Consider the following 24,713-nt stretch of genomic DNA (forward strand, 5'->3'; position numbering starts at 1 on the left):
CATTATAACCTGGCAGAAATGAGAGACGTCCCAAGCGCAAATTTAATTAAATATTGGGTGAGAAAGTTTGGAAGCAGTATGACGAGTAAACTGATGTCCAAGGTCATTAAGATCGAACAGGAACGTTGACCGTTTGTGCCGTTGGCCCTTATTCTTTTGAAGATGATCATGGTAATGCTCAAACTATAACTTCTGAGCGCTACTGCCAAATGATTAGGACTTTTTTAACTCCTGCAATTCATAACCATGATGGCTACAACAGAAACATGTTTTTCCAACCACTTCTCACGTCATCAATGATTCACTGAATGTTCTTCATCAGTTATTCCCAGAAAGGGTCATCCATCACAGAGGGGACATTAACTGGCCACCGAGAAGCCCCGATTTGACACCAGCAGATTTTTTCTTGTGGGGTTACCTTAAGAGTAAGGTATAGACCCCAGTGACACAAAATTTGAGAGAATTGAAGCAAGGAATTACAGATGAAATCAATGCTATTTCTCGTGCAATGCTTCAGCGAGTGATCGAAAACTTTAGTTCAAGAATAATTGAATGCAAAAACATGAACGGTCATAATTTGTTCAATACTCTGTCCCACCCACAAATACAAGTTTAATGTTTAAGCTTTCTTTTGGTAATACATTTATCTTTATACAAAAATATTAAGTATTCACTTTAATAGTTTCAAAAACGAAAATATTTCTGAGACATTCTTTATAAACAATCGTAGTATATTGAACAAAAATCAAAGTTTTCTGCATTCAGATTGTATGTATTTTTTAAAGTTCAATAGCGTATAGTTGGCAACTCAAAAACAAAATAAGAATGGACAGAAACGTGTCAGTGTTACCCACAATTAATGAGCAGAATTATACATAAAAAATGCTTAACGATATATTTTGTGTATAACTATTAGGCTCTAAAATTAACTGAACTGAACTGCAACTCTATAAGCATGATATAGTAAATAATACAATTTACATATCCGGAATGTGAGAAATAATTATTTCTGGATGTGTAGTTCATAACCAGAGGGTGGGATGGCATATCGCATTAAATCGCACAATGAAATTAGTAATGTTAAAGAATGTAACTTCTACAATTCGTTGGGTTTTGTCTAGAGTAAATTGAAAACTTGATTCGACTGAGAATAGGAAGTAACAAACGAAATATAGGGAAATTGTTTTTCAAGTTTGTCTGTGATGTAACAGTAAAGTTGAATATAACGTAATATGTAATGAGGTAGTTCATCCTTGGCAATAGGTCTTTTGTGCATAATCCGGCCTCCGATTGTTAACCTTATGCTTGATAATTGGTGTTGAAATAACTTACTTTAGAATTCGCCCATGGGAAGAGCATTCCAAGTGTAAATAAACCAAGCATAGGACCAGCAGTAATCCCGTTCAGGCTGTCACAGATCTGAAAGTAAATAATATTAATTCAATGTACGTCAAATATGTACATTATCAATTGTCCTTTATTTACATTACACAAATATACTTCACTTAAAAGTCATATGTTGAACACATTTCTACAAATAAATTCATATTAGTAACTTCATTGTTTATAATGAGTTAATAAGGAACATGTTATTGAAATCAGTTAATTCAATAATAAATAAATGTGATGTTCATCGGTTTGTGTAATTCTGTTCAGGAAGTATTTCGATTGATTTCAATAAACTTTATTTATCATACTTTTAAAGATATGTCTATTTCTATAAATTGTTCAAATTTTCCCTCAATATTTTTTCACTCGTATATTTGAAGGTATTGTAGCCCCTTCAGTCCGCTCTTGAGTGTGTGTGTTGGGGGGGGGGGGAGTTTCACAGTTCTATTTATGCACGACAGAATTCAGAATGCTTAACCCTACATATTGTAAAATCGTCAATTGTGCTTGTAAGGAGAATATCTTCTCATATTTGCCTCAGGAACTGTATGAAAATGTAAATAAATGTTAATCGACTGAATCCTAAATTTAAAGTTGATATTTGAAGGGTTCAGGTGTAAAACATCGTAAGTGACATTTTGGTCATTTCTGAATTCATTAAGAAAAAATATTATTAGAAGGTATACTGTGGATAAATTGTTTTCGTGTTGTGTTTACGAATTTCACAAGGCTTCACTGAGGCCAATGCAAATTGTATGACATGGCAATTTCACTCGAAAATTGAAGGATGGCACGTTTTACTTTGTAACTAAAAAATGACCAAAATGTCACTTACCATGTTTTACACTCGAGTCCTTCATTTGGCTTTTTATCTGTCTTATCCAATATATATATATAGCCCCAATCCCACTGACTCACTGACATAAATATTCTCCATGAAGGAAGCCCCGAAGGCGAAAAATGCCCGATTACGACTCCCCATGAAATCGTCCCAAAAGGCCGAGAAAATTCAAAAATCGCTCAATTGGCCCTTCCTTAAGAGTGGCCTGGAGGTTGGCATGAAAAAAGTTTTCCTGCCCCGGCGCGATACAGAGACACCTAGCGACATATCAGGGAACTAGCAATTGTGTCCTAAACTAGACGAAGAGCACAGGCCGGGGGGCAGAGGACTTCCCCCCATGGTGGAAAGACTTGCCACCATGTCTCCCACTTGCCTTCACCACCCCCTCCCCTTCGTGACCGCTGCGAAAGGGCACCACCTGTTTCATTTCATTCTGGTTCCGGCTTCTTTCAAGATTTCTCCACTGGCAAAATATTCACTGCATGGGAAGTGGCCACGGCAAACAGTCAGAAACTTCACAAATGAGATTTTGATTGAATAAATTTTGTTGATTACTGTGGCTGCTATAATTATGTAGAATTTCTCTTTGTGCGGTTGAGATTATAAATTGAAAGTAAAGAAGGAGGTAGAGATTATCAATCAATCAATCAATCTTCGAAGAGAGTGCAAAAGGCCAGGGCTTTTTGAAGCGGAAGAAAGCGACGGTAAATAAAAAGTGCAAATACTCCAGTACATAGAACCTTATCGTTTTCCACACTACACTCATTTTGCGACCCGTGCGTTGGTTATGCTGGACATTTACTGTGCGAGGCGTTCGTTATGCAAGGTACCACTGTGTCAGTTTTAAATGTTTTGATAGAAGAACGTCTTACATTTGTCTCCCTCAAACTTATCAATATACAGGATGTGCCAAAAATATGTATACACACTTCAAGAGATGATATGTGTGTCAGGCCCAAGAACATATTTTAATAGTATTTGCAATTCGATAACAACGTCAACGGATGTGTGTGTGTGGGGGGGGGGGGAGGATATGCAGCAGAATCTCCAACAATTGCAAGCATTTGTGATAAATTTGGAACTAATGGTACTGCGTGTGATTGCACAAGCACAAATTGGTATGCCTCGCACAGCAACAAGTTCTGCTTCTTCTGCTGTTTTGTTGCAACAGTTTAAGCGCTCGTCACATAAGATCTACCAAACAATGTGAGATAGCAGTTAGCAGAACAAGCATACAATAGATTCTTAAAATGGAAAGGTTTCATCTCAAGATGATTACATGCAGAGAATGAAGACGAGTCGACACCAGACGTTGAAGCTCGGTAAATCGACTTCCTTTTCTACATGAGCGTGTGGATTTTTGGAGCCCAATATGCACAATTATGTCGGTTCAATGTTCCGTTCAATTCATACCGTGTTTCATCAGGCCCAAACAATTTCCACTACGAACTCCTCATCCTCTCGTATCGTGTTTTGGAATCACTCACAATACTGAGCTCCTTGGATTACGTGTGTCGAGTGCACGTGTATGGAGCGCACGGTATTTGGATGGCACACAGAAGAGAAGCCATTTATGGAGCGCACATGAAGGTCACATAACTGAGTCACCCTAGCATATCCAAAGTGCAGGCAAGGAGGAGATTGAAATTTGTAAAGTGAGTTCATTCTTGCAAAGAATTTGCAGTGAGAAAGTCGTGGTTTAGAGCGCTTTGTTTTTGTGTAGTTTTTTCAAATAGAAGTAATCACCACTTACAAGAGTAAACCTAGTCTTCTGCTAGACGGATATCGACCGTGTTGGCCGTCAAGCTGAGAACATTATCCACTGGCGGTGTGTGAAGGAACGGCAAGTCAAGTGTAATTATCTGTGCATAAAGTGGGCATAAAACAACAACTCAACAATCTTTCAGTCTGAGTTCCTAGCTCTGCTGTTGTGACGCACCTGATAGTGGTTCGTGTTTGTTCGGGTTCGTTTGCAACTTCGTGCTTACAATCAGTGGTTCGTTGTCATAGTACAATACGCTGTAACTCCTGAAGTGTTGGCTCCTTCTGTAACATGGAGAGGCCCACGACTCGCTGTGACGTCCTCATGCTTCTCATTCTACAAAATATGGCGTGGAAAATTGCATTACATTATGACCAATAGTTTGACTTTCATAAGAGAAAATCACGGGCCGAGAGCGAGTGAAACATCGTGTATAACTTACCTGCAATATTCCTCCCAAGCGTTCCACCACGAACACAAGTCCCACGCAGAGGAACCCGAGGGCCACCACCAAGCACTTCATAATTAGACTGGCCCTGGAGTCTGGCAAGGGCTGCCTCAGACACGATTTGATGAAGTCTTCATATATGCAGCCAGACACCGCGTTAAGGCTGGTAGACATAGTGCTGCAACAACAGTGAGTGTACTCAGAAATTATTGTAGGTAGACGTTAGAAAAACAAAATATAAACGTGAAGATCTGGACTAATAATTTTCCTTAATTTCTACGGATCCTGTATACCCTTTCTATTTTTTTTTCGTATGAATTTCACATTTTTAAAACGATATAAAAATGTTAGTAATTTAGTTTAGTGATAGTAATTTCCATGATTCGTAAATTAAATTGAATTACTCACACGGAACCGTAAAGAATGTGTCGCCGGAAAAATTAAAACCATTAATAAGAAAATACTGTTTCTAGGATGCAAACCTAGGGGTTCCTAGACTTTCTGAGTCCCCACCGCAGTTGACATGACATATTTCCCGTGCGACACCCTACTACCCGCACTAAAGAAAAGAAATGGATCGGATTTGGTTGTGTTTTCAAAAAATAAAATAGTAGAGTCCAGCGCAGATATTTCTGCCGTGCGATGCGCGAAACAACTAAAGAAGCAGTGTTGCTAATGGAGCAGATAGAAAAATCGCTGCAGTGCGCCGATGCACAGCTGTTACGTACAACAATAAAATTAGAGAATTCAGGTCTATCTAACGTTGAGTTTTAAACGTCATGCATTATACCAGGACTAGGATTAATATGTACTAACAAGTGGCTTTGTATGTAGCTACATACATATGGACTAAAAATTCGCAAAATATGAACTAACCCATAAGTAAAATTACCAAAAATGCTGCAAAGAAGACTTCTTCATACGATTCCTTATTTGAGTGATTTCAAACAAAATAAAAAATATATATATATTATTTTTCATTGCATTAATGCACTGGTGGCGTTCTAACTTTTCACTCCCAAAACCCGTATACACTGGTATGGAACTGCAACGGCAGATAATAACATGCCAACGTGTTAAACCGCTACAATTGCACCATAACACTCCTCCTCAAGCAGTATTATTATTTTCTCTCTGAGATCGGCGACAGTCGGTTGCCTTTGTTGTACATTTACAAAGGATGCCGGCTTCCACAACAATAACAAGTACATATACTGCCACTAGACGATAAGCTGCGCGGCTTTTTCTTTTGTTATGAACCAGGGCCGGCGCTAGTCATTTTGCCTCCCTGGGAGGTGGCGGCAGATGCCGCTCTATTTCGACCCCCCCCCCCCCCGGTCATTACGCAGCAACGGAAAATTGAAAATCAATATATTCCTAACTAAAACATCAAAATATAAAATAAATAATGAGACTTCTTATGCTATTTCAATACTATTCAGCGCAAAAGAATATCTCGCTCGATCACAGTTTTCAATAGGCTTATTTTTTTCTTCTCTTCAAATTTTGTCACTCTGGGCGATGGCACGGTTCGCCCTCCCCTTCCGCCGGCCCTGCTATGAACTTGGTCACCCATCAAAGCATGGCAATTTTAACACAGAAAACAATATGTATCGCATCAGTAGCGTACGCAGGATTTCGTCAAGGGGGGGTTATTTCTAAAACTTTCTCCAAATTCACATTACCTTTGATTTATTATACTTTAATTAAATAATAATAATCACAATTAATTAATAATACTTATAATTAATTAATTAGCTGAATTACTACTAATAATACTGCTAATACCACTACTACTAATATGTAGTAGAGATCTACATAACTATACCATTTATGAAAACAATAGAAAGAAATTACTTTCTAATCATTCAATTTTTATCAAATCGTGGGAGCATTTTTTTGTTTTTGTTGTTTTTTGTCTGGTCAACGAGGTGAGACATTTTAAGGGTGAAGAAAATCTATAAAACAAGAAAATATATTAAAATAAATTGAAATAATTAAAGTATGGAACTCATCCAAGAAGCTGCGGTGGTCTGGTCGGTAGAGCATCTGACAACCACGCGGGAGATCCGGATGAGATTCCCGAAATTGGTTGAAATTTTTCCGGCTTCTTCCCCGCATAAATGTCCCCGATAATTCACATCTGGATTGTCTCACTGTTCTTGTAAAATTTTCACTTTTTGAGAAATTGTGTTGATTTGAGTCAAATCATTTGACATGGAATGACCCAACTATATATATATAATCTTTAAATAACGGCCCTAATAACGGGTACACAGAAATATTCAGTTATGTCAAGGGGGACTCTCAGGCAAAAAGTTTGAGAAACACTGCCTTAATGGCATTTCGGATCTTATCTATTTCCAAACTTTCGGATCTGGCACCCCTCCCAAAATACCAAAATTGTTCACTACGAAGTTTTATTCCTGTATAGAGCAGTCCATTTTTGCTTTTCAAATATTTACAGCAAAATTAATCAATTTTCCGTGAATTGCATAACACACAGGATACTTCAGACTTCAGAAAGTGTCGCGTAGGTATATAAAAGGTAAATTTCGTGTTTAAGAGTCTATTTCGCATTTTGCAGTTCATTTCGCATCATTTCGTGACAAAACAGGGTAGGAAAATGCACCTCACACCTTTCACAAACCTTAAAAATTAACATTGCAATGTGTTATTTCAAATTTCGTTTTCTTTTTGTCAAAAACGAAATATGCATGCCTCTACCGATGATGCTACAGCCCCTACCAAAATTTTGAGAAAATCAGAATTTTGAAATAAAAATCCGTTAAGAACTTTAAAAAATCAAAATGTATAAATATGAAACCTCTTTTAAAGTGAGTCCCGATTACCATTTTTGTCTTTGAATACAATTTTAATAGACTGAAAAGCTTCAAAAATACGAAATATTTTATTATGCATCCTGCCCTCCAAAACGAAGCCATGTGTTATCCACATTTACTATTCCGCCCCCTCCCCCCCCCAAAACTGCGTACGCCAGAGTATTGAACATTGTTGCAACTGAAATACAAAACATTTTATTTCTCTTTTAAATCATAGTTACCCTCATATTTCACTTTCAAGAACTTGTGCTTATTTTCAAGGCATCACTCTGAAAGACGCGTGTGCTTGGAATGCTGTGCTTTTCCCCATGCTACATATAAATAATTATTCAAATTATTATTATTATTATTATTAGTGGTAGTAGTAGTAGTAGTAGTAGTAGTAGTAGTAGTAGTAGTAGTAGTAGTAGTAGTAGTAGTAGTAGATGTAGTAATAGTAATAGTATTGCCCCAGATCTTTGACTGTGGTAAATTCACCATTTAATTTTTTTTTCCACAGCATTTTTCATAATATTTCACAAGCTCAAGGGGGGGGGGTTAAACCCCGTAACCCCCCTTGCGTACGCCACTGTATCGAATTAAGCAGCAATAATGACAGCCTCCTCTATGCAATTTCTACAAGAACACATGCCGGAGCCAGAGTTGAAATGATGTTGGAGCCACATAATTTATTTATTTTGAATAATTCTAAAATTATGAAATATGAACAATTTGTGAATTAAACCTGTTGAAATATGTAAAATTAAGTATATTTTCCTTAAATATGTAAAAGTAAGTATTTATTAAAGTTATTGGGATGCTAACACCATGACTGGCTTCCTCCTTCATGAACTCGTGCAAGTTGCTTAGAATTTTCCGAGCTTGGCTATGCAAGGTTTTTGATTTCAACTTCGACAGAACTGGAGACATTATGGAATTTAACGTTCATTAGCAAACACACACTTTTACATAAACACACGCAATACACGCACACAACGTCAAACCGGTCAAATACTTAGTATAAAATAAAAATATGGTGCTTCCAATCCAACAAAACTCACCGCCACTTTACCTGCCTCTCCCCTTCCGTGACAGAAATAGTGCTACATTATTACAGTTGGCAACACTAGTTACTAGCTAGCCAATGAACATGCACTGCATAAAAGAAGCAACCACTACGCCGTGCTATATTGCCACATTACCGTCCCTGCCGAACGGTGGGAACCGCGAGCTGGAGCGCTATTCAATTGTTTTCAATGATGTTTGAAAGAGTGTGTCCAGGAATGGAATGACAATATGGCAACAATAGCGAAGGTTTTCGAGCAGGGTAGCACACGTGATGCTAAGAGAGAGGGAGACGAAACGAAAATTCGTTTCTACGCAACGGCAAATTTATGTGTAATGCACTCTAACTTATATTACTGGATTGTATTGTTTTCAATTTAAAAATAAGAAATCAGAATAAATTTTCATAACGGCATAAAAATTGAATGAGACAGGCATGAGATATAGGGATTGTTATGAGATGTGGAAACAACAATTCATGAATTATTCCATTCTTTAAAAATAGACATTGGCGAAAATTGGGTGACGACACTAGGGGGGAAGGCAAGGACAGTTTACTTTCTTTTGGTAGTCAAGGCTTAGCATAAAGAGATTACATTGTCGTATCTCAGTTCTAGTGTTGTGCAATATGTTTTATTCGTGTTGTTTGCTTTGTTGTTGTTGTATGATGTATGTGATAGTAATGCTATCTCAGACGATGATCCGGACAGAAGAGTTCAATTTTGTAAATGGTTTATTAGAAAATGTGAAGAAGAAGACACTTTCCATACAACATCTTTTTGACTAATGAGGCAACCTTTAAAATAAATTGTCGTGTTAACAGACATACTGTATCAGCGTTTACTGGACGCATTCTAAGCCTCATGAGATTATCGAGAAAGAAATGAACACTCTCGGAGTTTATGTGTTAGTTGCAATTTGTGCAACGTGACTCGTCGAAGCCTTCTTTTTTCAAGGAACAGCAGCAGAAGAAAGTTATGGGGAGATGCTCTATACAGTCTTCCTCCCATGTGCTGTTAATTGAGAAAACATTAATGATGTGTGGTTCCAACGCTACGGGGCACCACCGCACTACAGCATCCTAGCACGCAATTGGCTGAATGAACATTTTCCTAATCGTTGGATTGGAAAACTGAATACCCCCTTCGCTCTCCAGATCTTACGACTCCAGACTTTTTCCCGTGGGGTGTTCTGAAGAATGAGATATATTGCGAGATTGATGAACTGAAACGTAACGTCGTAGAATCATGTGCTTCCTGTGGATCGGTGTACCAAAGTGTGCTTATCAGTTCGTCACAGAGCTAATAATTGTCTGGAAAGCAATGGTGCTCTATTTGAACACTTGCTATGAACTACGTACTAAACTCTCAATGTGGTAATACTGATCATACTGTCCCTTCAAACTATTTCCATTTCTATTTCTGTGTATCAAGTTCAATATACTTAGATCAATAAATCACACACAGTTGGCCCCTTACTTCTAGGACACCCTGTATATAATTCTCGAAATGGAAGCACGAGGAGACGTGAAAGAACCGAAGACTTAATGGTAGTTATCAGTGATCACAAACATAACTTGCTAGTAATTGTACCTTGTCACAGTATATTGAAAACGGGGATCGTTCCAGGGGCGTAGAGAGCTATTATTTTTAGTTAAAGCCAAACGTTGTTTTAAAAAACAGTATTTTTGAACAATTCTTAGTTTAAAATAATACGGAAATAACATTTTTCTTCTTGGTTTAAAATAATATACTGAAATAATTTTTTTCAGTGTACCAGGGATTATGTATATTAATTGTGACTACTGTATTCATTTACCTGTCACGCAAATTACACTAACTTTGTTCGTTTGTTCAATAAGTACCGGAAACACAATAGGCTACATTTGTAAGAAAATATATTTAAAAAAAAAAAAGAAATTGTAAACTTTATTGTCCCTTCAATATTCCCATTTCTGCAAGGGCCTGTGGAATGCTCCATTTTCTGACTGACTCTTCGCAATCCAAAAATATACCCTTGTTAAAGTAATTTTCAGTCGATTTGTAAGATAATTTTGCATGTTGATCTATCGAAATTTCAGCTTCTTCTGCCTGAAACGTTAAATATCACGGAAAAATATGCTTATTTTTTGTTGCTATTCAAAGACGTATAGATTGCTTGTCTTTTAGTGTTTTTGGTACCATACATATAGAAAACGACCCTGTAAGATATTTGAAGATTTTGATTAAAGAAAATTAAAATTAAGTGCAAATATACATTTTTCTGTTTCTGATACTGTGTATATGAATTTACTATGGAAATGTTTGTTGAGTGTGTTAATGAAACTATAACAATTTCAGTAACTTTTCTTCCAGTGAAAATACAACATTCTGAATGATCTATGTAATCGTAACTTAAAATATTGTTATAGTCTTTATAGCTGAATTTTGGAAATTTCTTTATTAATAGTTTGCAAAATATAAGCTGCCATGATTATTTACAGTTTAATGATATTAACGCTATTTAAGGTTTAACATGATTAGTATTTTGTATAATATTCTACATAAAATATTAGCTATTATTTCCTACAAAAATTATTGCATTTTAAATCAAGATAAATTTCAATGTATTTACTAACTCTAACTCCCTAGCCTTCTTAAACCCAAAGGTTCATGGCTGCAGCAACACAGGTCCATCTCAACGTTGTCCCTCCATCTTCGTCTTGGTCTTCCTACAGGTCTCTTACCATCAGGTTTCCCAACAAGAATCCTGTAAACTCCTCTTTCCTCTCCCATTCGTGCCACATGGCCTGCCCACACAAGTCTTCTTGATTTAATTATTCTAATAATATCTGGACATGAATACAAATTATGTAGTTCTAAATTATGTAACCTTCTCCACTCGCCTGTCTCCTCATCCCTTTTAGGTCCAAAGATTTTCCTAAGGATCTTATTTTCAAATACTCTCAATTTATGTTCCTCTCTCAATGTAAAGGACCAAGTTTCACATCCATATAATACTACAGGCAAAATTACGGTTTTGTATATTTTAACTTTTAGTTTCTTAGATATTAAACGAGAAGACAAAAGTTTATGAAGAGAGAAGTAACATGCATTTCCTGAATTAAGCCTACTTTTTATTTCCTCTTTAATATAATTTTCATTTGTTAATATTACTCCTAAGTATTTGAATTTGGAAACTGGTTCAAACGAGTTGTTATCAATAATTAGATTTTGATTATTACCTAACACTTGGTTTCGGCCTGTAAGCATATATTTAGTTTTATCTTTGTTAACTTCCAAACCTATCTCTTTAGCAGTTTTGAAAAATATTTTAGCATTATTCTTAATTGTATTCACATCATCCCCCAGTAAGTCTACATCATCTGCATATGCTAACAACTGAGTCACACCATTTAATTTCAGTCCTTCTTTAGTTTCTTTTAGCTTCCTAACAGCATATTCTAAGGCAAAATTAAAGAGCAATGGAGATAATGCATCTCCTTGTTTTAACCCATCATGAATTGTAAATTTGTCAGACATATTAATACCCACACGAATTTTACTTTCTGTTTCACTGGTGCATACTTTTATCATACTAACAAGCTCCTTAGGTATTCCAAACTCTATATAATATATTAGAGTGATAAAATGAACTGTAATAATTACCGTGGAATTTCTCTACTCTCAACAACATATAAAATATTATCTAACATTCTTTTAACAAGACTAACCCCATATGCTAATGAAATTATAGGTGATTATCAATGTGGATTTAAACGTAACAGATCAACTACAGATCAAATTTTTCACATCAGACAGACACTTGAAAAAAAGTGGGAATATAATCAAAATGCATATGATTCGGTCAAAAGAGCTAAATTATATAAATTTAGCTCTTTTGACCGAATCATATGCATTTTGATTATATTCCCACTTTTTTTCAAGTGTCTGTCTGATGTGAAAAATTTGATCTGTAGTTGATCTGTTACGTTTAAATCCACATTGATAATCACCTATAATTTCATTAGCATATGGGGTTAGTCTTGTTAAAAGAATGTTAGATAATATTTTATATGTTGTTGAGAGTAGAGAAATTCCACGGTAATTATTACAGTTCATTTTATCACTTTTTTAAACACAGGAACAATTATGGATTCTTTCCACTGTTGAGGGATTTCTTCTTTATTCCATATTAAACAAATTAATTTATAAATTTGACATATTAATGAATTTCCACCATATTTAATTAACTCAGCTGGTATTAAATCAATGCCAGGTGCTTTGTTATTCTTTAGCCTTTTAATAGCATCTTTAACTTCAGTCAAGTTAGGTTCTGGAACTAAAGGTTCTGCTGTGTGGACTTCATTGTATTTACAGTTTACGTATTACATTTCCTTTCGTATGAGCTTCACCCCATCAGCACAGCTATTTTCTTTCGTTTCTTTTCTTTTCTTAGAGCCTAATGAACACCATTAAATGATTACGAGATTAATGTACTTTCACAAAAAGTAGCCTTTTCTACAAAAATCTTTATGTACATATGAATTATTTATTTAAATCTTGATTTAAATCAATCCGCCTTGGTCCTAACCAACCTGAGTGCAGCGCTGAATATCCCTGCCACGAAGAGACCAGGGAGACCCCGAATGTGTCCTGCCTTCTCCATGACAAAGTACGGGAGCAGCTGATCACTTGCTTTGATTTGCTGAAGAAAAAATAAAATAGTTACAGTCAAGGACGCATTTAGGGGGTGCAGCGGATCCGGATCCCCCGAAAACTTAACAAGAACTAAAATTAAATAATGATAATGTACTTATTTAACATTTGTTGTGTAATCAATGTTTATTTATTTCTTCTAGGTTGGCCGCGGTGGCTCAGTCGGTAACACGTCTGACTACCATGCTAAAGGCCCCGGGTTCGATCCCCGGCCGGTTCAAATCCGGGAACTTTTCTAACGATGGAAGCGGCCCCGGTTCCCACCCAGCGTCGAATAACATGGGTACCTGGGGGAAACCCTGGGGGTTAAAGGCGGTCAGGGGCGTGATGCTGATCACATCTCCCCCACTCACGACCGGATCAAGAAAGTGTGGGGCGTTACCCCCACACCCCCTATACGCCTTCATGGCGTGGTGCTAAGCACAGGGGAGCACTTTACCTTTTTTATTTCTTCTAAACTTATTGGAAAGCAAGGATTATATTGGGATTATGAGGCTTTGAAGGGCAGTACTAAACAAGATATATGCACACTACTACTTATGATAATATGTATAAATATTAATCAGGAATTTAACTTTTCGTCAACTGGATATAACCATTTTTCATTGTTCCATAAATATTCAATGTCCTCCTCCGTGGCCGTGCGGTCTAAGATGCTGTGCTTTAGGCTCCGACTGTGGGAAGGCATGGGTTCTAGTCCGCCTGCGTTTTCAGCCTCTGTATAAGACCGGTGGCAACCCACCATCGTGAGGAAATTGTGGAGCTACGAGTGAGTAGCGAAACCCGGTCTCGGATATCTCCTACAACGGCTGGGCGTTCGACGTGCTGACAACACGTCACCCCATTACTGGTTGAAGGTCTCCACATCTCGGGAGGGAGACTGGCAGTCGGGAGATAGGCCGAGGCCAGTGGTTCTCCACCTTTTTCAGTCCGGGACCCAGCTTGAAGGATATTACACTTAATGGGACCCATAATCATGGTCACCGGCAGACTTACCTGTAGGGGTGTGCACCCAGTTTATAATCATATTTAAGCTAACATTTTGTACATTCCAAAAGTCTTAACGAAACGAACGCATTCAACGAATATAACTGGGCTCGTGAATCTGGTGAAACCAGTTATTTTACAGACTTATGGGACACTCTAGGCGAAAGCGCAGGCGCAGCGTTTTGTTTAGATAAAGTTTCCGCATGGCGTCAGCGGAAGGAATGTCCTTATGGCAAAAATAAACTCTACTGTGGACACTCTTACTCGTTTTAATCACATTCTAAAAGCGGTCAAGTCATACTCATCTTATGCACGTTGCTTCATATCACTCTGTGTTAAAATTATAATACATTTTCCGAACTAGTGCAGTTTGAATCCATCAGCACGCGCTTTGTCTGCAAGAAGCAGACGATTCTCACCGAACGAACCAACCTCCTGGCCCGTGCGTTTGGTGAATCTCGTTCTTGCACGAAACGCACGGAATGCGACTTTTGGGACAGTCAGTTACCATAACTCGTTTAACGCGTTAAACGCGTGCGACTTTCGGAACGGGCCCATTGAGTACTTTAAGAAGCCCGGCCGAACCCTGTGGCCGAGTGGTTAGCACATTGCGCTACGACGCCAAGGGTCCCGGGTTCGGGCTTTGTTGTTTGTGAATGTCCATTCATCCATTTCATCACTCATCCCCATCTTCGCAAATTAGCCAAGAGGCACAAAACGCGAAGTAAAATAAACTAAATCAATCAATCAATCATTTAAGAAACCCTCTTTTACGCTTGCTTAAAGAAATTACACATACTTAATTCTAGAGAAGTAAATATGTAATTTAAGACTAATTTACTCTAGTCTAACACCTAACTAAACACCGGTTATGTTTTACCGAGATGCCAATGAGAAGCAATGGTAGAACGCGAATAACAAAAATGTAGAGTTTAGACTACGTACAGCACGAGTTGAATTTAAATTGTTAAAACAATATATCTTAGTAATTTAAATTTAATAGGTTTTTAAGACACCGTAAATACATTTTCGAGCCCAACTTAGCGACCCACCAAGCGCTCCCTCGGGACCCACAAGTTGTTGAGAAACGATGGTCTAGGCCCTTCGAGGACTGTTGAGCTTCGGGTTACTATTACTACCAACGGTAATATGCCTAAAATAGTAATAAAGAACTTTACTCTTCTTGAACTGGATCCAACATCCTTTTTAAATTATTCAAGATATATTCAGTTCTTATCTATTTGACATTAACTTCCTTGCCAGGACACTTCATTCTGTACAAACATTGCCGATCTTAAGTACACGCAAGCTAGATAATGGACACGTGCTGTTGTATTCCTATTCTTATATCGCCGATTTACCTATTCATGGAATAATACAAATTAACTAACTAACTAACTAACTAACTAACTAACTAACTAACTCTCTAGCCTTCTTAGACCCGAAGGTTCATGGCTGCAGCAACACAGGCCTTCCATCTTTCTCTATCTTGAGCAAGATCTATATACTCTTTTCCATCCCTACCGATTTTCTATAGGTCCATCTCAACGTTGTCCCTCCATCTTCGTCTTGGCCTTCCTACAGGTCTCTTACCATCAGGTTTCCCAACAAGAATCCTGTAAACTCCTCTTTCCTCTCCCATTCGTGCCACATGGCCTGCCCACCTAAGTCTTCTTGATTTAATTATTCTAATAATGTCTGAATAATAAAAATACAATATTAATTAATTTATATCTTATAATTAATATTTAATTTAATTACGCGTATAATTTAATGATTTTAATTTAAGCATTTATATTATTATTATTATTATTATTATTATTATTACTATTATTATTATTATTACTATTATTATTCCTGAGACACTTGATTCAAACCTCCCCACCCGCCGAAATATATTTCTAGATACGTGCCTTGTTACAGTTGAACAAAATGTGGGTAATGTTTGTTCTCATTCGGTTATGAAGAGAAAAGGCGATTTTCTATTTTCCTCTGGATCTTTTGAAAAATATCACAGACTATACCATTTTCAGCATATTTGACTAAATCCCAGGAAGTAGGAACAATATATGTCTGATGGAGCTATACAATCATTTCAACAAGATTTTTTTAAATAAAATGTACACTATTACCTGCTTTTCCGTCAAAATAAATTATTACCTTAGTAACGAGGGGATCACACTGGTGGTAAGTGGCATATATGAGTAAACCAGTGTAGCAACTCATCAGTATGATCGCTAAAAACCCAATGCAAAAAATTGCAACCGTTCTGTAAGAGAAGAAATATAATTGTAAGATGTCATAGTACCTTGTAAATTTACTTGTGATATTATTCTTATAAACATTGTTTTTTTGTTTACTGGAGTGTATAAATTTAATATTAAAGTATTTTTGTCAAAAGTAGATAAAATATTTATGTTTCTCTTGTAGTTTTTGTTCAATCTTTTTATAGACATATACAGCGTGTCCACAAAATCATTCCGTGATTATAAAAACATATAGCATCGCTCTCGGTACTCATATTTATATAAAATTTGTGCCATTAGAAACAGAAACTCAAAAATTTTAAAACTTAACTACCTACCTCAGTGGCCCCGTCTAGTTGGCTGCACTTTTTGACTCGATTTGACTCTCTTTGCATCGAAGCGTCTAGTTTGTTGCACGGTGCAACACTGAGTGGTCTAGTTCGTTGATTTCGAGTCAAGTAGTGTAGTTGGTGTCTGCACCGTCTGCACTACCTTCCGGACCGGTATATGCATGGTGTATGGTCACGTGGTGCGTGCTAACTATTCAAATGACCGTTTAAAGCAACAGACAGGCATTTGTTGAATATTCTGAACTTGAACACCGCTTTCCGTCTAGTTGGTTCAATGTCATTTCCTTGCACCACCCTTGCACCACCCTTGCACCACCCTTGCACCACCCTGACACTGGATACACCTGCACTGTACCGAGTGTCAAAAAGTGCAGCCAACTAGACGGGGCTAACGTGTGCTCCTCGTATCACGCTGCAACCATGAAGGCGATATTCTACTCATGCCACACGCGTTCCAACGTATCTACAGTGACGGTTTCGATGGCGGCAATGACACGACGTTTCAGATCTTCCAGATCTTGAGGCAGTGGAGATACGTATACAAGATATTTTATGTGACCCATAAGAAGAAGTCATAGACAGTCAAGTCAGGGGACCTCGGTGGCCATTTTCAGAACACAGCATCTTTGTTTCCGGAGTGCCCAATCCATCTTCCTTCAAGTTTCTCATTTAGAAAATTCCGAACATCGAGATGGATTTTGGACACTTAGGATTTAGGGATGTTTAACTCTACACAATTTGCTTCTAACAACAATGTCATTTACCATAACACATTAAAAATCGAAATAAATTTTTCTTTTCATTTTTTCATCCTTTTATTGTTATGCCATCTATTGTTGTAGTTAACGCCAACAATTACACATCAGCTAAAATTCTTTGAGCTGTTCTTTCGAATGGTATCGGCATAAATTTCGTAATATACATAATTGAAATTTTGTGGTAGTTTATAATCACGGAATGTTTTTGTAGACACGCTGTAGTACTAAGAATAAAATAAGCTACATGAAAACATGACTTTTCATAATATATAATTATGATGCGTACAGTTTTGCTTTCCGCAGCGAAGGCAGTGCTAAGAAGCGTTGAACCATTCCCTGGTTGACGGCACACAAACTAAGCCACAGGAAGTACGTGCCGAAGGTTACAGACCACACCGAGTGACGGACAGTTGGGTCCGGGTTTATGCTGGAAGAAAATAATTCAATAAAGACGGTAACTAAAAACCCTGATTTTAGGAAATAGGTGTACATGGTTGTTCCTTTGTGAGTGTCCCATAGGCAATATCATCGTTCATCTCCATCCATATGATTAGCCCAAAATGGTAAAAAACGAACACAAAATATGAAAAATACAAATATATTCTGCATAGACTCCCAAAACTTATGAATATATATACAATATATGCAATAATTCCCAAAAGTTGGACAAACATTTCTAATAGTAAAACTATCTACATTATGAATATTACATATAAATTATATACTTTCAATAGAATTTTTAAATATCGTTATATTTTCTAGCATAAACAGCAAATAAATTATAAATGAGGTCGTGGCAGCATAATCTCATATGGTTACGACGCACGTAGTTACAGTATACTATCATACACCAAAGAGTAGGTACTGTATATTTACATTAATTTGCCTATGACACCGGTCGACATGAGTTTGGATGTATCGCAGATGACTGTTATTTCTGAATAATTTTAGCATGCTGATTCAAAAAATGAAATCCATTTTTACCCATTACGTCTAGTCCTTTCAGAAAACAGCAATATGCTAACTGCCTTAATTTGACAAATTTGTAGTTTCATCATTTTCCCAACAGGTGGTAAAATATTGGTTATATTACAATGCAAATCCTCCAATTTTGAACTATAAATGCATATTTAATCGTAAGTTTCATTTTCGAAATTCCTAAAAAAAAATCATTCAGAAATACCCAAAACTCGTTGTTATAATATGGTGGGTTGATTGAACTAGTAATGTGGAGGAAAATCCTGACCTAGAGAAACATTCTGACGTGATGGGAAGAAATTTATGTCATTTCCGTGATGAGCATTCAAAATACTCCCAGAATCACCTGTTGGTTTGTAGACAACAGAACTTTTCCCTGTATAAATTTATTATGTTGCGTTCTGTAATAGGTGTAAAGGAATGGCGAATATGATAATTTTGATTGTAAAATTGTGAAAAATCCTGGCGTGATGAAAAATATGGATGTCATTTCCGTGATCAGCATTCAAAATACTTGCAAAATCACCTATTGATTTGAAAACATCCAATTTTCTTCCAAAATGCAGGGCAGTGTTATAAGTAGATTTCTGTTTAGTTGGTTCGCCATTGTGATGGCACCATTACGCAAGAATAGGAAGGTGACGAATGGTCACCTAAGTTTTCCTGGCTTCAAATGTATCTCTAAAAGTAATCTCAAAGAAATTTCATACTTGCAGTAACTTTTGAATAATATAAATTGATTTTATTTGTTTAGCATCATTATTTCCCAACCTTGTATAACTTGATAACACAATAAAGCCTTGTTTACATATTAAATACACTAAAATTGCTGAGCAAGACAGCTTATTAAAAACTTAAATCACTTTACACGTTACGTTTCTACACTACCGTATATCAGGTTCTTCCTCAGACAGAGAATTAAACTAAAACTAAAGATTTTAGTTTAGTTCTCCTAACGTAACGAGGAAAGTTCTTTCAATTATTAATAAACTGCCTTTTTCAGCAACTTTAGTTTATTTATTAATTATATAACTTGTACGCCTTTCTTTCAAATGATCTTAAAAAACTAAATGCACACATTGATTGTCCATCATAGTAAGTTATCACTAGACCCCGGATTTTTATGTAATATCGAAGTAGAAAATATGGATGTAACAGTAATTGATAAATTATGTACCTAAATATGTATTATCAAGAGGATATGTAGCTAAATATGTAGTATCAAAGAAAATGTAATATTAATAACATTAAGTATCCAAGCAATTTTAAGAATTCTGTTAGATATTTATATTATTTGAAAACATTCAACATAATTTTAAGAACATAAGTTGTTCAAATTAAAATTTGTATCAAATTTATAAACTCAAAAAAGCACAACAATGTGTACATATTTAAGAAACCAATTTTGTCAACTATTAATTACTTTTCACATCGCAAATTATTGTAGCCTATAATATGTAAATATGCGAGAGAGCTCTTCTTAACTTTCGGAACAAATTGTAAAAAGAAGCATCTACAGAAAGAACAGTCGAATGAAAATACATAGCTACTTTGTACGTTTTGTACAAGGGAACATATTATATAACTCGCTACGTACAGGAAAGTAGCGTTCTTGTTCAGTGATACCAAGTTTGCTTTGCCTAAACCTAAAAGCGAAACGAAAACATATAATCGGAATGTGAGGGGGGGGGGGGAGACTCCAGCATCTTTGATATTATATAACAATTCTCGTTTATTTTCTTTTTTTGTTTTTTCTTTGTCTTGAGCCTGTCTATCGACTTGGCAGTCATAGTAGGGTGGAACTAGGATGGAACTCAGGGTAACTAATAGCCAGAATGCCAAAACCGTATGCCTTGTGCAAATTTACATATCTAAGGGACAATAATAGGGACTAAATGGGTTATTGCGTATCAATATATGATATATCAGGAGCTGAAATGTGTTACATTTCAATGTATGAAGCAGGTCCGTAGCTAGAGGGGGGCAGGGAGGCAACTGTCCCCCCTGAGAGCCTCCTTTGCCCCCCCTGTGAAAGATACAGAACATATTCCTACCTGGAATTCTCACTAATCTTTACAATTATATCCTCTATTATTGTAGCAACATAACAAAGACACTTATTGATTTTGTGATTTATTAAGGTGTGTGGGATTAAGGTGTCGTACTAGGATTACGGGGAGAAAATCCCTTCCTGATTCAGACTTCGGGGAATGATTTCGTAATTTTCAGTATCTAGAACAGTTGTGTCTTGTATGAAATGTGCCTAATGCGTTTGATGTTTTTCTTGGATGCGTTGCTATGAAGTTTGAACTGCTTAATCTTTTGTTTCCGAAGTCTACTACCTATTGGTAATAGTGATCCATGTGGTAGAGAGAGGGAGTGGATATTTGAATTTTGTTACTTAGCGTTGCCTTTCTGCCACTTCGAGCTAATTGTGACAAATGAGTGATGACGTGAAATTGATGAAGAGACACTCACAAACAGTGCTGCAACCACAGAAGGGGGTAGGGGCATTACCCCCCCCCCCCCAATTTTGGTCGGAAGTCCAATCTAGGGGGGCCAAACATTGAAGTAAAGAAACATGACTGGCAGAATCTAAGAATAGCAGTACAAATGGATACTCAAGATGGAATTAGTTTTCACGTTTTTCTTGCATTTTTCTTCCAGACAGCCAAGGGCAGATGCAGGGGGCACAGAGGGGTAATTGTCCCCTCGCTTTCAAGTGCGAGTTCTGCTATTTTTATAGTCCTAAGTCCTGGGAGCTAAAACGATCTAAATGAAAAAAAAAATGTTAAAGAGAATGCCATGGCACCCCGTGAAATTATTTGCGCCCTATTAAATCAATATTGTTTTCAGTTTGCAAATATTTGGATCTAAAGATTTTCCTGCTCGCTTCGATCCCAATATGATTATTTTCTGTAATGCATTCTAAATTAGCCGAGAGAGAAGTAAGGCCAGATATGTACTTCAGATTGTTGCTGCTTAAATGCAACAACAATTCTTTTGAGGAAAAGCAGCGCGCACATTTGAGAGACAATTTGGCGTATGAATTGATCATATAATGTATTTAAATAATATATATATATATATTAAATAAACTTTAAATACGTACACAATTTAGCGTTAACATGTTGCATATGCATTTTCTTATTTTACGTCGCTCCATGTTGCATAGGCTATGTGTAAAATATATGTTGTACATGAAAGTTATGTGTCATAGGTACAAGAAAATAAGTTCGTCATGCATATTCTGTCTTTCAAAAATACAGTTTGTGTGCTTGTTTTCCATTATTAGCTAATTTAAAATTGAACAAGTTGGAAAAATACCGGGTGATCCGTTTGAGATGTCAGAAAAGTAAACCTTTATACACAAGAGGTTAATGTACGTATCTCCGAGCAACGTGTTGTAATATAAGCAGAAAGGATGTAAGTTTCGAATTCAGCCACATGGTGGCGCTAATGTGCATGGTAACAACAAAGGTGGTGATCACGTCACAACAGCGCATACAGTATGTCGTATGATATGCGAAATTTTCGAGTATTAAATGCATGCTACTGCCGCCACGCAGCTGAAGTCCGTAAACCTCCACTTATTCGAAACTTACACCCTTTCTGCTTATATTACAACAAGCTGCTCGGAGATACGTACCTTAACCTCTTGTAATACAAAAAATGTATTACAAATTTTTACACAATTCATCAAAGTGTAGATGTAATGTAATCATTATTATTTAATTAATTCGATTTTTCTTGCACGTAACACAACACAATGGTGGTGGTGGATTCTCGTTAGATTCCTTTGTGCGTAAAAATTAGTGTTGCCCACGGGACGAGACGGGACAGGCTTTTAAAAATTCGAGACGAGACGAGATTGACCATGTGTCATAAGACAAACGAATATTTTCGAGACAAGACAGCATTTCCACGAGACTCCACGAGACGAGACAGGCCAAAGTCTCGTCTCGTGGGCAACACTAGTAAAAATCTTGCATACTGGAAACTAGAGGGAAACATTATGAAGCACGATTTATAAAAGACTTCCTTAATCAGTTCTGCAGAGAAGCCCAAAGCTGTTGGTACGTATTATTCGTCTATTAACATTTTCGACCTGTAAATATAAAGTAGATACAGTCGCTATTTATGTTAAACTTTATCTTTGTATTCTTTGGTATTCCAAAAAGTCATTATAGAAATATTTTTATTTGATGTTGCTCGAAATTTTTTTGTTCGTTGGAGTTTCAAGATATCATCTCTTTCCTGTTACATATCACTTTTGGAGGAGGGGGACAAGTGCCCCTCTGTACCCTGCTATATCTGACAATGTAACACAATATATTAAAAATTTGCCCCCTCTAGGATTGACTTTGCCCTCCCTAATAAGAATTCCTGGCTACGGGCCTGGTGTGAAGGTATAATGGAGAGTAAAATTCGAATTGTAGCAGAGGGTGGCGCGTAAGTCACCTTACATATTGCACATGGAACTAATGACGGAATGAGGAAACAATGATCGAAAGAGTTCGCTGATAGTGATATTTCTTGATCACTGATAGGTTGGGGGTGTCATGCGATTGTGCCTTGTGGGGAATGGTTAAGTGCATGCTGTACTTCTTCACAACCGACAGATTGTGACTTATTGGGTAAGCTGAAATTGAGGCCACTCTGCATTAAAGTGAATAAATATAGTCGAAACTTGTATGCTGTTACGTTGTAACATGAATGTTTTGAAATGTTTGAAATCTATAAGGAAATATAAATGTCTATGAGCATAGGCGTAGCTTGGCGGTAGAGGGGGGAACTTGACCCTCCCCCCCAAGAAAAATGTTCAGGTTTGTGAAAATTTAGGAGTTAATGGTAATTTTGTTAACCTTCCTGGAACCTGACGTAACGAGTACTTTTTAATATATATATAATATATAATATATATATATATATATATATATATATATATATATATATATATATATATATATATAAAATTTTTCAAATGTAACAGTTATTTATCAAAATAGTCATGGATGATATTTTTATGGGTTCGAAAAAAAATTGAATCTGCCCTAGATTGTTAAGCGTACTACATGAAACAAACTGTGTGGTGCCGGTGGTTCAACAGTTCTAGCCTCGTTAAGATGCTGTCTTTGTGTCCAGCCCCATGTTACTGGGTCTCACTTGCTAGTTGATCATTTTTTCTACTGTTATACTTGTATGTTCATCTTCAGACAAAGTACTCCACTTAATGAATGATTCAGATGCATTCCATGGACTTAGAAACCACCCGCCATCAACTGCGGGTAAACTATGATAACGAATTGTTCTGGGTGATGGAGATGAAACGTTGGAGGACATTAAAACCTGCACATTCCATAAGAATGTGCCGAACATTCAAAATAACATTAAATACACGGAAGAGCGGAGGGTCCAGCTCTTGCCGCAAATGACTATGGATGAGACGGCCGTCCAATGAGAAGCCGATTTAGTATTATCCTTCTCTGCCGGAGGGACCGTGTGAGTAACGACATGCACCAATGATGGGTGTGACAGGGTGGAGCTTGTTCTCCGTTACCCCATCCTGCCAAATCCCAAAGAGGAAAGAACTGAACACATTCTGAAGGTCCCTGGCCGATACAAGGTGGGAAGCACTTTGCTCTTTCCATCAGCAGACTTTGGCCGCATCAGCAGCTGCTTCGTTGCCTTTGAAGCCCACACTGACAGAGAAGGACGCTAACCGTCGAAAATTCACTGCAGTGTAGGGTGTCAGGAAGAGAGTGATTCAAGGCTCTAGAACACCCTGAAGGAATACGAATAAATGAGGACTTTCTGTAAAGTGTGAAAATCAGCAGAGTACAACGCCTTTAGTATTGCACAGAGTTTTGCCATGTAGATGGAACAAGCAATTTGCAATGTAAAGCAAAGCTGTAACTGTGCGAGTTGACAACCGGGCACAACTCACTGATTCAACCGATATGGACTCATCCGTAAAAGAAACAGTAAAATTGGGGTATTGTGATCGAAATTGTAAAAATCCTTAGGTTTCCCTGCCTTTGGGAGAGCAGTTATGAGACAGGTTAATGGAATATGCAAACAATTCCCAGGTAGAGAGAGGCGGGAAGGCAGATGGTCACCAGGCAGGTCGCTATCAACACCAAGTGCTGAGCTCATCTGCACGAACACAGAGTGGCCTTGTGGCACGAGGATGTAGGTGGTACACAGTCAACTCTCTCTCGTCAGAGACTGTGCTAAGATGGATGGGATGGCATCAATGGCATCAAGCGCTGATGGTCGCAATAATGAAGAATAAATTGCCTTTGTAGAGACAACGAGGGCTCCGATACCTCCATAAACGAGTAGATGACTGGACCGGTACGAAATGCAC

At 37.1% G+C, this 24,713-nt stretch overlaps 1 protein-coding gene across 1 annotated transcript in view; it reads right to left on the reverse strand.

Moving 5' to 3' along the window:
- LOC145978436 (sodium-coupled monocarboxylate transporter 2-like) overlaps nt 1-24,713 on the reverse strand; it is a 107,651-nt gene that overhangs the window by 28,997 nt on the left and 53,941 nt on the right. Inside the window, exons 8-12 of the mRNA XM_083111076.1 lie at nt 17,652-17,792; nt 16,172-16,280; nt 12,904-13,013; nt 4,435-4,618; nt 1,333-1,419 (exon numbers count right to left, since the gene is read on the reverse strand). Of these exons, the coding sequence (XP_082967202.1) occupies nt 1,333-1,419; nt 4,435-4,618; nt 12,904-13,013; nt 16,172-16,280; nt 17,652-17,792 (631 nt within the window). The remainder of the gene's footprint in view (nt 1-1,332; nt 1,420-4,434; nt 4,619-12,903; nt 13,014-16,171; nt 16,281-17,651; nt 17,793-24,713) is intronic.

Source organism: Lepisma saccharinum, chromosome 24, assembly GCF_977018435.1.
Source record: "Lepisma saccharinum chromosome 24, izLepSacc3.1, whole genome shotgun sequence".
Classification (NCBI taxonomy): domain Eukaryota; kingdom Metazoa; phylum Arthropoda; class Insecta; order Zygentoma; family Lepismatidae; genus Lepisma; species Lepisma saccharinum.